At 32.2% G+C, this 14,807-nt stretch overlaps 2 protein-coding genes across 8 annotated transcripts; both read right to left on the bottom strand.

Annotated features, from left to right (window-relative positions):
- Nucleotides 1–1,150: 1,150 nt before the first annotated feature.
- LOC8286800 (meiosis-specific protein ASY1) lies at nucleotides 1,151–6,826 on the bottom strand. 5 transcript variants are annotated; one of them, XM_015716698.3, is made up of 22 exons: nucleotides 6,700–6,824; nucleotides 6,512–6,568; nucleotides 5,846–5,942; nucleotides 5,665–5,733; nucleotides 5,463–5,555; nucleotides 5,109–5,235; nucleotides 4,938–5,007; nucleotides 4,734–4,775; nucleotides 4,339–4,467; nucleotides 4,136–4,249; nucleotides 3,953–3,995; nucleotides 3,811–3,852; nucleotides 3,421–3,545; nucleotides 3,269–3,281; nucleotides 3,089–3,165; nucleotides 2,900–3,001; nucleotides 2,380–2,530; nucleotides 2,223–2,299; nucleotides 2,087–2,144; nucleotides 1,829–1,986; nucleotides 1,600–1,737; nucleotides 1,151–1,490 (listed from the first exon to the last, which is right to left on the bottom strand). In XM_015716698.3, exons 1-22 carry the CDS (start codon nucleotides 6,700–6,702, stop codon nucleotides 1,437–1,439), a joined length of 1,839 nt encoding a protein of 612 aa, XP_015572184.1. In that variant the 5' UTR covers nucleotides 6,703–6,824; the 3' UTR covers nucleotides 1,151–1,436. The 5 variants fall into 5 exon arrangements, 4 of the variants coding, with proteins under 4 accessions (XP_015572184.1, XP_025012379.1, XP_025012380.1 ...); XM_025156611.2 differs by having other exon boundaries at nucleotides 1,347–1,737; nucleotides 2,087–2,147; nucleotides 6,700–6,825; XM_025156612.2 differs by having other exon boundaries at nucleotides 1,347–1,737.
- An 882-nt stretch (nucleotides 6,827–7,708) lies between these two features.
- LOC8286801 (CTD small phosphatase-like protein 2) lies at nucleotides 7,709–13,182 on the bottom strand. Of its 3 annotated transcripts, XR_001534938.3 has the most exons (8): nucleotides 12,899–13,182; nucleotides 11,669–11,910; nucleotides 11,093–11,214; nucleotides 10,767–10,845; nucleotides 10,197–10,649; nucleotides 9,138–9,475; nucleotides 8,224–8,586; nucleotides 7,709–8,188 (listed from the first exon to the last, which is right to left on the bottom strand). XR_001534938.3 is itself a non-coding variant. In XM_025156613.2 (7 exons), exons 2-7 carry the CDS (start codon nucleotides 11,823–11,825, stop codon nucleotides 8,368–8,370), a joined length of 1,368 nt encoding a protein of 455 aa, XP_025012381.1. In that variant the 5' UTR covers nucleotides 11,826–11,897; nucleotides 12,899–13,182; the 3' UTR covers nucleotides 7,709–8,367. The 3 variants fall into 3 exon arrangements, 2 of the variants coding, with proteins under 2 accessions (XP_025012381.1, XP_015572186.1); XM_025156613.2 differs by having other exon boundaries at nucleotides 7,709–8,586; nucleotides 11,669–11,897; XM_015716700.3 differs by lacking the exon at nucleotides 12,899–13,182 and adding an exon at nucleotides 12,446–12,570 and having other exon boundaries at nucleotides 7,709–8,586.
- Between the last annotated feature and the right edge of the window lie 1,625 nt (nucleotides 13,183–14,807).

The raw sequence follows: 14,807 nt of genomic DNA, 5'->3' as shown, positions 1-14,807 counted from the left end.
AAATATATTTTATATGTTTGATTTGACGATTTTTCATATTAAATTCTTAAGAACTAAAATAATTTTAATTTGGTTGGATTTTGAATACAAAATTTAGTTGGATCAAATCCAACCAAACCAAAGTTTACGTTTGTTAATTGATAAATTATTTCTGGTATATTATGAATTTTTCTTAAAAGAAGACTGTAATTTGAAGAAATCGTGTATATAATAAAATAATACTTTGTTTTGTGTATACAATCTAGAGCCCATTAGTGATATAAAAGCTTTAAATGATATAAGAATAATAATAACTCGATCCAAAAAAAACTTATAAAAACGAAATTTGAACCACAGAAATTACAAAAATGAAATTCAAATAGAAAAATTGAATTGAATTATAATTAAAAGAACTAACTTCAGTTTGCTTTATGTTTTTTTTTTTAGTTCTGTTCGACTCTTTTAAATTTTATGGGATTTTGCTCACTCCTAGTTGAGAATCCTGTCGGGAACTAGCAAAGTTTTGCTCGAGACAAAACTTCAAAGGATTCTTTTAGTTGGCTGTGAAATAAAAAGGAACACGGATTTTTAAATTTTAAATTATAAAGTTAATTGGTTATGAGTCGCTTAAGCAATGTGACTGCTAAATTTATAGACTTCAATTAATATCTTCTAGTTGTGCACAAAATAAGGCAGAGGTCAACATCGTAAATCCAAGGAAGTGAATTTCATTATAGCCTTTTAGTTTACGTATGATTCCGGGATAAATTAGAACTTTACATTTTCTTTAAAATTTTGTGACACAGACTTTTGCAAAGTGTCAAATGGCATAGCCAAATTTCTATTATGGCGCTTGCAAATATTATTTTAAAAGCTAATCAGTGGGCTGGAGAACTTGCCACTCAAGATAAGATGAAAACTAGAATAAGACAAGGAAAAAACAAAGGACTTATAGGACTAGATTGTTATGATAATGAAGAATCATGAATGTACATAGCAAGCATAAATAGATAAATAAAGAGATAATCATGACAAAAAGAAAACTATAATCAAGTTGAGGCGCCCACCAGTTTATCTATATAAAGACAGATTCTCGTTTGGTTTATAGTATCACTGCTATTCTGGGTTGAAAAGATAGGGCTTGCAATAAAGCTACAAGTAACACCAGAAGTTGAAAAGTAATAACCATGTTAGTTGCTGACTAAAGATCAGCGACGTCGCTATATAAACCAAAAGAAGAAAAGAAAAGATAAAAGAAAAAAAGACAGTACCTAGAGGTGGAATCATTTCCACTATATATACACAATTCCTTTTCTATATAGTAGTAGTAGTCTATTGAGACACATAGGTAAAAACTGTAACCACCGCTTACTATCTGCAACTAAGACCTCAGGGAAAAAGGTTAGCTCTTTCTAATTCCAAGTCGGAGGAATTACGGTTCAAGTTCCACTCCTCTTTCAAACAGCTTCAGATCGCTGGCGTTTCATGTACTGAAAAATTGGTTCCTTAACCTGTTTCAAGAGTAAAAGGCTCCGACTATTAAGGTGTATTAAAAGAGCCTTTTTTGAAATATTTACCAGCTCTTGCACTATTCATACATATGAGGAACTTGAAACTTACCGTGCTTGTTTTCCTGGTTCTCTTGTCTTGAGTGGATCTGCTGCAGATAACTGTATCTTCTTCATCGCAGTGATTTGTGTTTCCATTTGCTCTGCCATTCTCATTTCCTTGAGCAAAACTTTCTCTTGAAGCAACTGGCTGCACATTCTCAAAAATAAATGTATCAAGTGAGTCAGCTATGGAAAAGTTATATGAAGATTTATAGTTAATCTGTAATGAGCTAATTCACCTCAGCCCTGCTTGTGGGAGTGTTGCCTGTCTTTGAGATAGTCTGCTCGCTCCTAACTGATCCATTATGATTAATGTCAGATCTGATCCTCATGCGTGTAAGATCTGATCCAACCGAGTGGAGGGCACCACATGTTGAGGTATCTCTATGGTCGTTCCCTGATGATTAAAGAGTCATTTCATGGTTGGAGTTGCTACTATCCATATATAATGTAATACAAGCAAAACTGAAATTCTGGGAAAGATTTGTGCAGGCAACCTGATTTCAGGAACTCTATATGGTTAGACTTGATTTGTTGTTCATTCTTATCAACATACTGCTAAAATGCAAATAAATTAGACAAAGAATTGTGCATCCGAATATGATGAAAAAAAGTAATGTCTGCATCTATTACCATAAGGTTATTTCCCAATATTTTCTTTAATTCCGCAAGTTTTTTCTCAGTTTGAATTGAATGGATGACACGCTTGCCTGTGACAAATGACAATCAAATTGATCATAATAAGATCTTTCCATTATCAAAATGAATAGCTTCAGTTTTGCCAACACACCTAGTCTACGGTTTCCTTTAGCTTCAAGGTAACCATCTCGGGTCATTTTATCAATTAGTTTCCGCACGGTTGTCTGATTTGCCTCTCCATCTAACTTGGTCTGAAGCTTTGCAACTGTTACATAGTTCATTGGAAGAGCATGGTACAAAGCCTGCAAGTTTAGGAAGTGAAGTTAGGACATGTATTGTGGGAAACAGCTTCAAGAAAACTTTGCTAATGGTACCATGTTCACAAATCCAAAAGAGAAGTGGGAGGTGAAAAAATTTAAATATAATGGCAATGATGATAGACGTGAACTAAAATCAACCACTTCATACTTCACATCCAAGTTTTAAGGGCTTGATTTGATAACTAGGTTTATTTCCAAAACTTTGAGTAGTTTTTGAAACCGCTAACATGTAAAAGTAATTACAGTCCTATTTAAATGCATATTAACTGAATAACATCTAATAGTGATTATAAAAGTCACTTTACTTATAATAATCAGTTAGTGACTTCTCAGAAATACAGGAAAGCTCACCTTCATGTACATATGATCATCGATCCTAGGAGCTTTGTTACCGTTTGGGATTGCTTGACCATCCATTTCCTCTTTAACCACAGTGAACTCGAAGTCGGATTTCTAATATTTTGTTTCATTACAAAATGAAAGAGTGAATATAATAGGTCTACAAGAACTGGAAATTGACCTATTAAATTGAAATAAAACCTGTTGATTGTTCTTGGTGTAAGTATCTGGTCCAGATTTTGATATAACACCTTCCTTCACAAGCTTGTCCATAATTTCTGAAATCCAGTAAGGAATCAAAACAGAAAAGAACATGCTAAGGAGATAATTGCAGCACCTTTTCTGTTTTGAGTATTAACAAGAATCAGTGGATCCAATTACCTTCAGTCAGGACCTGCATTGGTAAACCAAAGTCACCGGTTGAATCTAAAACTTAATCCTATTAACTACGTGCATCATAACTATTCAAATCTACTATCTGCCAAAGAAAGTGAAATTAAACAGAAGAAAAAGGAGCAGCTGTTACCACTTACCACAGAAATATCTGGGAAATTAGAGAGGACATCATTAAGTCCGACAGTGTCAAGGTGGTGGCTAGTGATCCAGCCTTTCACCCTAGCCAATTGCTGTTCATCCTCTTCTGGATCCTCGGTATCATCTGCACCTCATATGACGTTTGATTAGTCAAATAGATCATTTAATACAAAAATTAAGAGACCAAGTAATTATTTAGAAATTAAGATTAACGAATTAATGACGAGATTTATTATCATTTTTTGCATGTCCCCGGAAATTTAGAGTAGGTGCAAATTCTCCCAAGATTACTGGTAGTGATTTAATTTTGAATAGATCATGTTTTATGTGCCTTACTCCAATTCAGATGTGAAGACTCTCCGAGTCTAATTTTCAATTGGAAGTATTACCTTGGTCAACCATGCCATTGTCTTCCTCCCGCCGTTCCTTCTCTGTCAAGATAAGTACTAATTATTTCTAGCACCAAATCTCCAGATACCATAATTAACAAGGTAAATGGAGTTGATGACAGCCATAAGTTAATGTAATTACCCACTGGTGCAACCATATATTGATTTTCTTGTGATTGGCTAACCTGAAATATAATAAATTTGGAAATAGTAGACATAAGTTAAATCACTCTATTACACACCATTTCAGATTCTCACCATTCAACTCAGCTAGATCCGTAAGAGCCAGCTAAAGCATAAAATTAAAAGAATACTGTAACTTCACCTCACTGTCAGAATCAGAAGAATCTGACTGATGCAGAGACACGGCTCCTAAGCTCACTTCATCTTCTTCCATATCATCATTTTCATCCTCACAAGGATCAAGCACACTCTTTACCTGTAAACTTTGCCGGTTAGTCAATAGCTGAACGGAAATATGAACTATGAATCTGAGTTTTAGCCACTAGCGAAATCTTCAGTCCTTACCTTGAGAGCAAGCACAAAATGCTTGCTGTTGACGTTCCCAACCTCCATCTTCAGAGGGCTTTTATTCCATGGGTTATGAGCTTCTTCTTCTGTGCATTCCCTGAAGAATGGAGGCTCATAATCTGCTGGCTGCAAGGTGAAAGCATTATACGATTACACTCATCTTATGTTCAGTGCATTCATTAAGCAGAAAGTGCAAAAAATATTTGAATTTAATCCTTTCTCAAATTTTTCAACAAAATTTCGCCTCATATACAATAAGCCCAATCTCAAACATGGTATTTGATGCTTGATTTAGCAAATTAGGAAAATTTAGGTTCTGAATCATAAAGAGCATCACCAGATTATAACTTCATAATAAAAATTTATTTGAAGTATGAAGTTAACTGACATACCGTCACATCATCATAATAGAGGAGCTTCATCAGCATAGTTCGCTGGAGACCGAAAAAAAAAAAAAAAGAAAAAAAAAGAAAGCAATCAGATTTCTTGCAGGTTGCATCATAGTATACTTCAACATCTTCTAGGCACTTGGACATTCAAAATGCAGTTCGCACAAAATTTCAGACAGCAGAACCTTTCGATACTTAATGGATTACCTCCTCAGGCATCCTATCCAGAGTTCTCATCAACTGAACCAATGTACGGATCATTTTACATGCAGAACTCCTGAAATATAGAGTTGCCCATTAATTAACACAAAATCAAAATCTTAGAACAGAGACATTAGGAAGAGACTTAGATTGTAAATCGGATATCATTGTTATCACCTCATCTGATTGGGAGTAATTTCTGTGGTGGAGTTATAGTTGAATGTTCCTCCGTTTTTCTTGCTTCCATTGCGATTGATATTCATTGAAACTTCTTGACTATCAGAATTTGAATAACTGAAGGAAACTGCAGGACAAGACACAGCTACTCACATTATTCCAAAGGTAACTTAAAAATGTAAAAGAAATATAACCAAAATTACTTGTGACCAATGGGCATTTATCAAATACGATTGTCATGGATAATCAGTAATAAGAACTAGAACTAGGTCGTTGAGATTTTATCAAGGCAGTGTCCATGCTATTTCACAATCAGCCATATGCACGGTGCCATCAATGAGGAATCTTACTTACATGAATATTCCTCGATCATTGGACCATCTGTTGCCTCACACACACAGAATAAAAGTGTCTTCAAGTACTTTTTCTGCAATGCATCATAAACACCTACAGAAAGAACATCAATAGAACACTCCAATTAAAATTAACAGCAGAAATAGATAAATACATCTGATAAGACAATAACAAATAGTGTTAACTTCTGCAGAAAACATGCCTTTCTCCATCCAATCAATCAGTCTACGGGACTCTGGATCCATAGGCATCAACTTCTTAATCTTCATCTCTGTTAATTAAATCACAATGTGACAGCAAAAAAAACATCTCGAATTCTTCTGCACAATAATTATTAAGAAAAAAAGAAAGAAATAACAATAATAACACAAGAAAAACCTTACCTAAAGCAGGGACAGACTTGTCATTGAAATACTTCTCCGGAAACAGGCCTCTGATGTAACTAATATTGAAAATTGCAATACGGAGCAAGTTCCTTGTCTATTCAAAACAGATAATAATTAACGGAGTCATATTCAAGTTATTATTGATGAAATTTAGCATCGGACTGATCGCGAATTTAAGATGTAACAGATTTACCTCACACAAAACTGAAATTAGCTTGAAGTTGACAAAAATATAAGCACACAGATCCTATCAGATAAACTTTAACAGCACTAAGGGCTCTAGGTTTCAACGAACTTATTACGAAGATAATAACACCACAAATAGCAGGTCTAATTTCGACCTAACAATTGTTCAAAAAAAAAAAAATTCGACCTAACATATAATTATTAAATTTCAATTTCAGTTTCGGATTAGATTCAATACTTTAAAGAACCGATCAAATAGACTCGATAAATTAAATATATAGGAAAGCAAATGAAATAAATAAATAACATTACTAGTATAAACACATTATTGTTTCCAGAATAAGAATTTTTAGCTGAAGCGAGCTCAATAATTTCATATCAGACTCGATACATTAAAAATTTAAAATCTATGCTGAAATGCTTTCGAGCTAGATATGAACAAAAGCAATACGGTAGAGTCTTTTCAACAGTCGATACCAGAAGAAGAGAGGCCTGTTCGGTGATCTCTGCTTCTTTAACTTTCTGTGCTACAACCTGAAACAGGAAAACGGAAATGTCGTCAGATTAAGAAGAAAATGAATGGTAAATGCATGAAGAGAAAATGAATACTGTCTGAAAATGAACTAGAAGCTGAAGATCAAAATAGCGATTCTATATATGTTCACCATTGTTACGGAGTTTTCTGGAGAAAACTAGAATTAGGGAGAGAGACAGAGGTCAGTGTGTTTGGCTTTTGAAAATTTGAATCGAAATAAAAAGAAAAATTCTGGAATGGCGCCAGAGGGGAGGGAACTTTGGAGTATTTATAGACCGTTAAGAAAGCTTAACTATGGTTTGGGGAATAGTTACCGTAGTTAATTTAATAACTAAGGCATACATAGAAATCGCGTGAAGGGATATACGTTAGGGTAATTTTGGTGGGTGAAGTTAGTTACAGATACCTCTAAATATTAAAGTATTTTTGATATAGTTTTTATATATATTAAATTTTTTATTTTTAAAGATTTTTATAATAAAATAACACTTTAAATATATTTTTTATTTTTTAAATATAAAATAGATAATGAATTTGACTCGAGCTAAATTTTACTCTCTTTTTTATATTTAATAAATGCATTAAAATTTTATATATATTTTTATGTATTTTACTTAATTAATATTTATAATTTTTATTTTTAATTGGTAAAAATTAAAACTATTAATGTTTATAAAAATAAAATAAAATATTAAAAATTTATCAGATTTAAATAAAATATTTTATGCTATATATGAATATTCTTTAAAATATTCTTTATAATAAAAATAAAAAAAATATAATTGAAAATACTCGTACACTTTTATTCATACTTTTTCAAAAATGATATTTTTCCTCTCTCCTACTTATATGCTATTTCATAAAATAGTTTTTGTATTAATCATCTATTAGTTCAAAATACATAAAGTTGGATCTAGAAGTTCGGTATAGTATAAATAATAGAAATCAATTTGTTGAATAAAATAAAAAGGTATAGAATCAAACTAAAAAATAATATCCGTCATATCTATAGTCATTTCATATTATCAACGACAGTTTAAGTGAGGGGTGAAAGGTTATCATATTCCAACCAAGAATTGCATCAACTGCAAAAGGTTTCAATTGAAAGAGATACTTGGTAACATTCACGAACAGCAAAAGAAACAAACGGCTTGCATTTTATAGGCCTCACGTAGAAAGTCTTTTGCGAGGAGGAACCAAATTACAGTACATTAAACTTAATTTAAACCTTTGCAGCAACTCGTAGGCAACTTTTCTTTTTGCCCTTTACAAGCCCAATCATAAAAGTTTGTTTATAAATCCCTATAGCAACTTGCACCATTATTAAATACTCATATCATATGCATATAACATCATATATATTTTCATAAGTTTTTTCCTGCATATTAAATTCTTCACCTTCAATATTAAATAGCCTCGAGGAGTTGCAGACTTCTCTAAGAACAACTTTTAGCACCTCCGAAATCAACCAAGAACAAGTATATTAAACCGCTATAAATCAATTTATTCCAGGCTAACAGCACTGTACTAAACTATAATTCACTATCACAAGCCATCTTGTAAGAAAGGTTTTTAATTCTCGAGCAGAATTGCAACCCTGAATACATTCTGCCTGCTACCTGGTTAGAACCACAAACAACTTCAAATCACCAACCTGGTTAGAACCACAAACAACTTCAAATCACCAAGTATTCTGAGCATATCCTTTGAAAGAGAATGGGGCTCTCCTCAAACTAAATTGTAATTGTATGGGCTGAATTCAGTCCCCATTTGAAAACTTCACATTTCCCATTGAAGTTCACCTTTCGAAAGGATCTTCCCTATTTGGACCTAAAGAAGGATAAACAGCAGCAGCGATTTTCTCTCGAAGATTGTATTTCTGTGCAATCAACGGCCTAACATCTTCAACCCCCACTAAGCTCTCCAGAAATGGTAGTAGTAAAAGCAATTCTTGATCTGAACGATCATTAAACCAGCTCTCAATCGGTATACCATTGTCCACTTGAAACCCAAATGCCTGAGAAGAAAAGGAAATTTCCAAATGAGAATTATACTTTCATAACCCCACCAGTGAAAGTGACTGCTTCATAAATTTCCTACATAGACTGTCAATCAAAAAGTTGCCATTTGTTACCATAAACAAATGATTTCCAAAGAAACCTGACAGAGTGCTAAAGCTCAGGTGCCATTATGGATATAGATAGAAACCACCTCAAAGATTTTGGACGTCAAAATACTGTCATTTTAAGTTGCAGATTCTAATTTTCACATGGTTACCAAGGCAGACCTGATTACAAAATGGATATTTAAAATACTAATGACATGGCATGTCCAAAAATGCATACAATTGTTTAACTAATTATAACAAAGACACTAATCATTTAAGGTATAAACCTATCTCGTGCTCATGTCACTTTGGTGCCTAGTACTGACAGCCAGACAACCCCTGCGGAGTCTGTCTAAAAGGGCATGCAATGTGACCACCAAATCCTGATGCTCATGTACTTCTCGATATACTCCTAAACCAAAAACAAGATAGCTCAGATAAATCACTAGCTCCAATAGTACCTGAGGAGAGTTGTCAATTATAATAACACGTGCCAAATCGCGGCCAAGAACTGACAAATCTTTGAGGTAGTTTCCCTCCACATAAACACAAGATTCACGGAAGACCCGATGACGGAATACCTTCCTCTTTGGATCAAGCACATTCAAAAGTTGTTCTGCATAAATACTTTGACTAGCTGTAAATATAATGATCTCAAAAAGACTAGACACTCTCTCCATAAAATCTTTGAGGAACGGACGGCATCTAACATATACTGTATGCTCCTGGAGGTTAAAGTTCACAGGAAATGTGAAGTCTGCATCACCACAAGGTTCTAGTGTTGAGTGCACCAAAGTTTCTGCAAAATCAACCTTTTAATTAGAATCTTTATAGTTTGAGGAGTATCAACAGATACAATAAGGCAGATAATAGCAAAACAAACATGTTGCAATTGGACGGCCAAAAGATAAAATGGTAAATGCCACTTCATCAAAACCACAATCATCACATCAGTTAATTGTGGTCTGGTCATTGATCAAAATGGAAACCACATAACAGTTTCATTTTCTGTGACTGACTTTCTAGTTGCCACCAACATTTCAACATTGAATGGTAACAAAAATTTAAAATCAGAAAATCCAACTGCTCTTAGATCATAAGTAAGTTGACCACATGCTGTTGATCAAAAGCTATAAATTTCTATATCACTCATAAGCACTCAAAAACTCATTGAAACCAAGAAAGGCAATTGCCAGCACAGCAATCAAAAGATTTTATACATGAAAATTACATAGAAAACTAATTATTATTCTTCAAACAAGAATAAAAGTTTAGAATACAGAGGAAAAAAGAAAGCAGAAAAGACTATGAGAAACATGTGTCATTTTCTCCATGGACAATCAAAAAATAAACTGCCTCAGAATTTTAAAAGGGGAAACAGACAGCATGTGATATCCTATGTCATCAGACATCTAGATCCAGTAGCATGACTGAATAACCAGAAAACAAAACAAAATCACCATCTTAGAGGCGCAATTATTTCTAATAAAATGAAACATCAAACGCTGGGACTTTCTTACCATCCAAGTCTAAAACAAGAGTAGTAGGAGGGCAGCTCCGGGTCTGTTTAGGTAATAGCATTGGCCGAAACGTGGGAACAACTGATGACAACTCAGGCAAGTTCTTTATGAATAAATAAGGATCAAAGTCATCGAGTTCTTCGTAATCATCCTCCTCCTTTGTTGACATGCAATCTTGATCATACTCATCAACACATTCTAATTTTGAGTTTTTCATGGCAAGATAAATAGCTGAAACTTCAGACGAGAGGCCAGCTCCTACTGAATCTCCATTAGGAGAATTATTTGCAACCATACCAAAAATTGACGATGTCTCATTCTCATCTTCTCTGGAAGTAGATTCAAAAGCATCTCGAGTAACATGACCATCTTCCACATCAATTTCTGAGTAGTATGTTCTATTCTCCTGGTGTAATTCCTGGTCCCCACTCCGAAACAATTTAATCAAGTTGACTGAAAAGAAGATGTAAAATGTCATTATAATCAAAAGGGCTGAGAAAGCAATTATTACACCAAGGAACAAATAAATGTAACAGCTTTATTATAAAAAATATCAATATTATAACTTACCACCATTGGAAATTTCCTCTCCAGCAAATTTAGATAAGCGAAAAGCAGGAGAAAATATACATGGTTCATCATTACAGCCCTGCAGTAAATCAAGAAACTATGAAACAAAATATAAATATATCAATAAATAGTTTTTTTTTTTGTATTTATTCTTTTGATAAAATATATGGTTTCCAAGTTTATTGCACCAAATAACACCTAAAAAATATGATTACAAAAGAATGATGGAAATATCAAACATCACGAATACTTCTCCAAGCTCAAAGAGTCAAATGCAAGAGAATAATAAAAATGAATCATTAGGGGTTGTGCAGTTAGATAATTACCTCATGATCCACCTTATCACACAAAGAAGCTGCATTAGATGTTTCATTATGCACTAAGCTGTATTTTGTATTCAACTCCGTAGATGCAATAGACTCCCCATTTTTCTTTGCAAAAGTGCCTCCTGAAAGTTTTAGGAGCAAAAGAAAATAGATTTACAACAGTAAATTCCCATTAATTAGCATCACAAATTCATCAATAAAGCAAACGCATTTGCAAAGCTCATTTTCCTTTCAGGGTAAAGCAGCGCATAAAAAAGGGCTGGCCCAACGAAGGTGGAAAACCCAGACCGAAAGGAGCAACCTGACAAGCTACCCTTCTTGATCTGAGGATTGATTTTCCTTGTTAGTATTCTCCAGCAGTTAATTTTATACATAACCAAGCATCTGCATTCATATTTTGTCTATTAAGTACAAAAACAGGACCAAATCAGTTAGCTTAAATGGGCAGTTTGTTTATGTAAACTGTGAAGATTCAGTTGCTTAATGAACACAACATATGACCCTGCTTATAAATCATGCTCAAACAACACCCTTAGCAAGATTTCTACATATGTTATTCAGTAGAATGTAACATACCACATCTCTGCTTCCTAGCTGAAGACGTAATGAGGTCCGTAACTTTCTTTTGTCCAGCTTGTACATTATCAGAAGCTTTCTTCTGAGCTCTTGATATCCTGGGAGTGCCATGCTCTCGAGAAGCATTTCGGCCAGCTAATTTTTTCTTGGTTTGCATTTCCACAGGAAAACTGTCAAAATCTTCAGAAGGGTACTCCTACCAACTTGCCTTAAGCATTGACATGGAGTCCTGCAAAAGTGCCCTGGATTCAAAATCATATTCAGTCAAACAACAGTCAAGTGATTTATCCAAGTCAAACGGAAAAAAATGGTTCACAACTATAAGACATGGTCTAGAAAAATGGAAAATAAGGCAAAATAACTAAGATCCCTACTGAACCCAAACATAAATATTCGCAATTACATGTGAATAAGCCTCAGAGCAGTTAAAATATACCAGCTGCAGGGGTAAAAAATAGATAATCAAAAAGAAAAAATATAAATAAAATAAGTGGATTAACAAAGTAAAAACGTAAGTAACCCTAAAAACTTAAAGGCATTAATAGCATGAAACAAAGTGAATAATATCAAATAAAGGTGACAAATTATGACAATCAACTTTCAACAATAAAAAGCTCATCCCCTTAAACAGATAACAATATATTACAAATCATGCTGCACATTCTGTCATTACAAAAGGCTTATAGAAATAAACCTCCCTTGGTGGAAAATATTAGAAGAAACTAAGTAAACATGAAATATTCACATAACTTGCATCTTGATATGAAGGGTTTGTACCTTTTCTTTTTCCTGTTGTTGAGTAAGATTTATCATGAAAGGGTTCGCTGTAGTTGACGGGTTACATTTATAAATGATTCCAACTCCAAATGTTAGTTTGAACTAAAAGCTTAGAAATTCATAACCTGGAACTCCAAATTCGACGTTCAAACCCAATCTTAAACAAACTATAGTACATAAACCTAAATTAGTTTGAATCAGCATAACCCAAGTTGTTTTACCCTATACAGCAAACAAACAAATTACACTGAAACCCTAGACTTCTAATTCCATTTTCAAACCTCAAATATCAAAATTAAAATAATATAGAATTCTAAAATCAAGCATTTGAACACAAAAAATGCATCCAAAAAAACTAAAATCACACAACTAATAGTAACTACAGTCAAGATAAACAAAAGTATTAAATAGAAAGCTACAAACTTCAGCTAATAAAAAAAAAAAAAAACTTGCCTGGGCGTCAAAATCGACCATGAAAAAATCAAAACCCGAAGATGAAAGCAACTTCAGGTCACGAATTAAACAGATCCACTGAGTTTGAGAAATTAAAGAAAGATAAAACAAAAAATGAAAAAATGAACTTGGAGTAACTAAGAACCTAGATTTAAACAAAGGAAAATTTGATTTTGAGGTTTTGTTTTTCGGAAGAGTTCTTTTTTCCCTCCAAAGATGTCAAAAGAGAGGGAACTTGAAAATGGATCGAAAATTATTTTTGTCTGAACAAAGGGGTCATGTTGATAAATAAATATCAAAAAAATAAATTAATTTTATCTCTCTGTATAATCTCATATTCTTATATTTAAAATTAAATTACCTTTATTTTTTAAGCCTTTCTTGATTTAAATCCTATCCGTAATTACTCACTCGCGTCTGTGTACGAAAACACGTACTCGCTCTATAAAGAAAACGCGAACCCAAATGATGAAACATTGCGCAGATCAAGTCGCGCGTGGATTTGTTTGATAGGAGGCTTAAGTATGTGAATGTATGTCACTGTAGCTTTGCTCGCAGTGAAGCGGCGTCGTTATGGAAACTTTCGGTTATTAGACATTGATAATCAAAATCGGGGATAAAGTTAACAGTTAGTATTTGTATTTTTGTTTCCAATTTTTGCTTTATCGGATGCTGCCCGAAATGCACTATCATTTTTTGTCTTTAATTTATTTACAACGGTGCACTTCTACTTTCGGAAATTATAGTAAGGACTTTATTTATGCAATATTGTTATATTAGACTGTGGAAAATCTGATCTCTACCTCTAAATGATAAATTATATCATTTAACGGGTATGTGAATAAAAAATTAAAAATTTATTATATTTTTCATCAATAATTAAAATAAAATTATAATCGAATCTCATACAAATTGAAATAAATAATGTTACACGAGTTTAGATAATATATTTTGTAAAATTACGAAACAATGGAATATAGAAATATAAGATTATATTCTGAATTTTAGAAAATATTACAAAATAATAAGACTGTTTTTGTGATAATATTTTTTTTATATTGATTTTATTTTTAACAAAAATAAATTATATTTTATCAATAACTACTCTTTAATAATATAAGTTTTCCTTAATTTTTTTGGTGAAAAGGTAAAATCAAAAAGATAAAATAACTGTACAATACACAATATTTGAATATTATTATAGTTTTTACTAAAAGGTCTAATAGTTTTCTCCAATGGTTCAAACTATTGATAACTTCATTTAATTTTTATTTTATTATTGATAATATTAAAAGAAATATAATATATTATCTTCTATAGATAAATATTATCAAAAAATGTTAGTAATCTCTTTTTATTTATATATTATTGAGATTTTTTCTGTAAACATCAAAAAGAATAAAAAAATAATAAATTATTATAAACTTAGTCATGCCAATTAGCATATTTTAAGTGAGATTTTAAAGAATTCTATTTTGTAAAATTTGTTATAACTTACTAATAATGTTATAAAAGTACTCTATAAATATTTGTATCTAATAAATCCTCCTCTGATAGATAATTGTGTCAGATATAACTTTTTTTAAAAAGTAAATCTATTTATAAAATTTATAAAATACAACTTCTATTTTTAGCTATCTGCAATAAATAGAAAACCAACATTTTTTAATACACGTGTTTTAGCTATTTATAAAAGTTATTTCACCCATTTTTATATATATGAAAAATATTTAGATTTGTTTAAGATTGTTGTTGGACATTAAAACAAAAATATCCAAAAAAACTTTATTTAACTTTTTATTCTTCTTTTGTTTTATGTTCTTATCAAATATGTTTTAGAAAATATCAAATTAATTTTCAAAGGCGTCAAAGAAATATATAAAATTATTTTTTTTATAAAATGTTGGTT

Source organism: Ricinus communis, chromosome 7 (genome assembly GCF_019578655.1).
Source record: "Ricinus communis isolate WT05 ecotype wild-type chromosome 7, ASM1957865v1, whole genome shotgun sequence".
Lineage (NCBI taxonomy): Eukaryota > Viridiplantae > Streptophyta > Magnoliopsida > Malpighiales > Euphorbiaceae > Ricinus > Ricinus communis.
Note: the sequence above shows the minus strand (reverse complement) of the source record. Positions and strands in the feature narration are given on the sequence as shown.

Coding starts and splice junctions, on each gene's coding strand:
- LOC8286800 (XM_025156611.2), bottom strand. Junction 5,556..5,664: donor GATTGATTGGATGGAGAAAG/GCATGTTTTCTG, acceptor TTCTTTCTGTAG/GTGTTTATGATGCATTGCAG. Junction 4,468..4,733: donor TCTATTATGATGATGTGACG/GTATGTCAGTTA, acceptor TTCACCTTGCAG/CCAGCAGATTATGAGCCTCC.
- LOC8286801 (XM_025156613.2), bottom strand. CDS start 11,825: ATGCAAACCAAGAAAAAATTAGCTGGCCGAAATGCTTCTCGAGAGCAT. Junction 10,846..11,092: donor GTGATAAGGTGGATCATGAG/GTAATTATCTAA, acceptor GATTTACTGCAG/GGCTGTAATGATGAACCATG. Junction 8,587..9,137: donor TAATTGACAACTCTCCTCAG/GTACTATTGGAG, acceptor TTTTCTTCTCAG/GCATTTGGGTTTCAAGTGGA.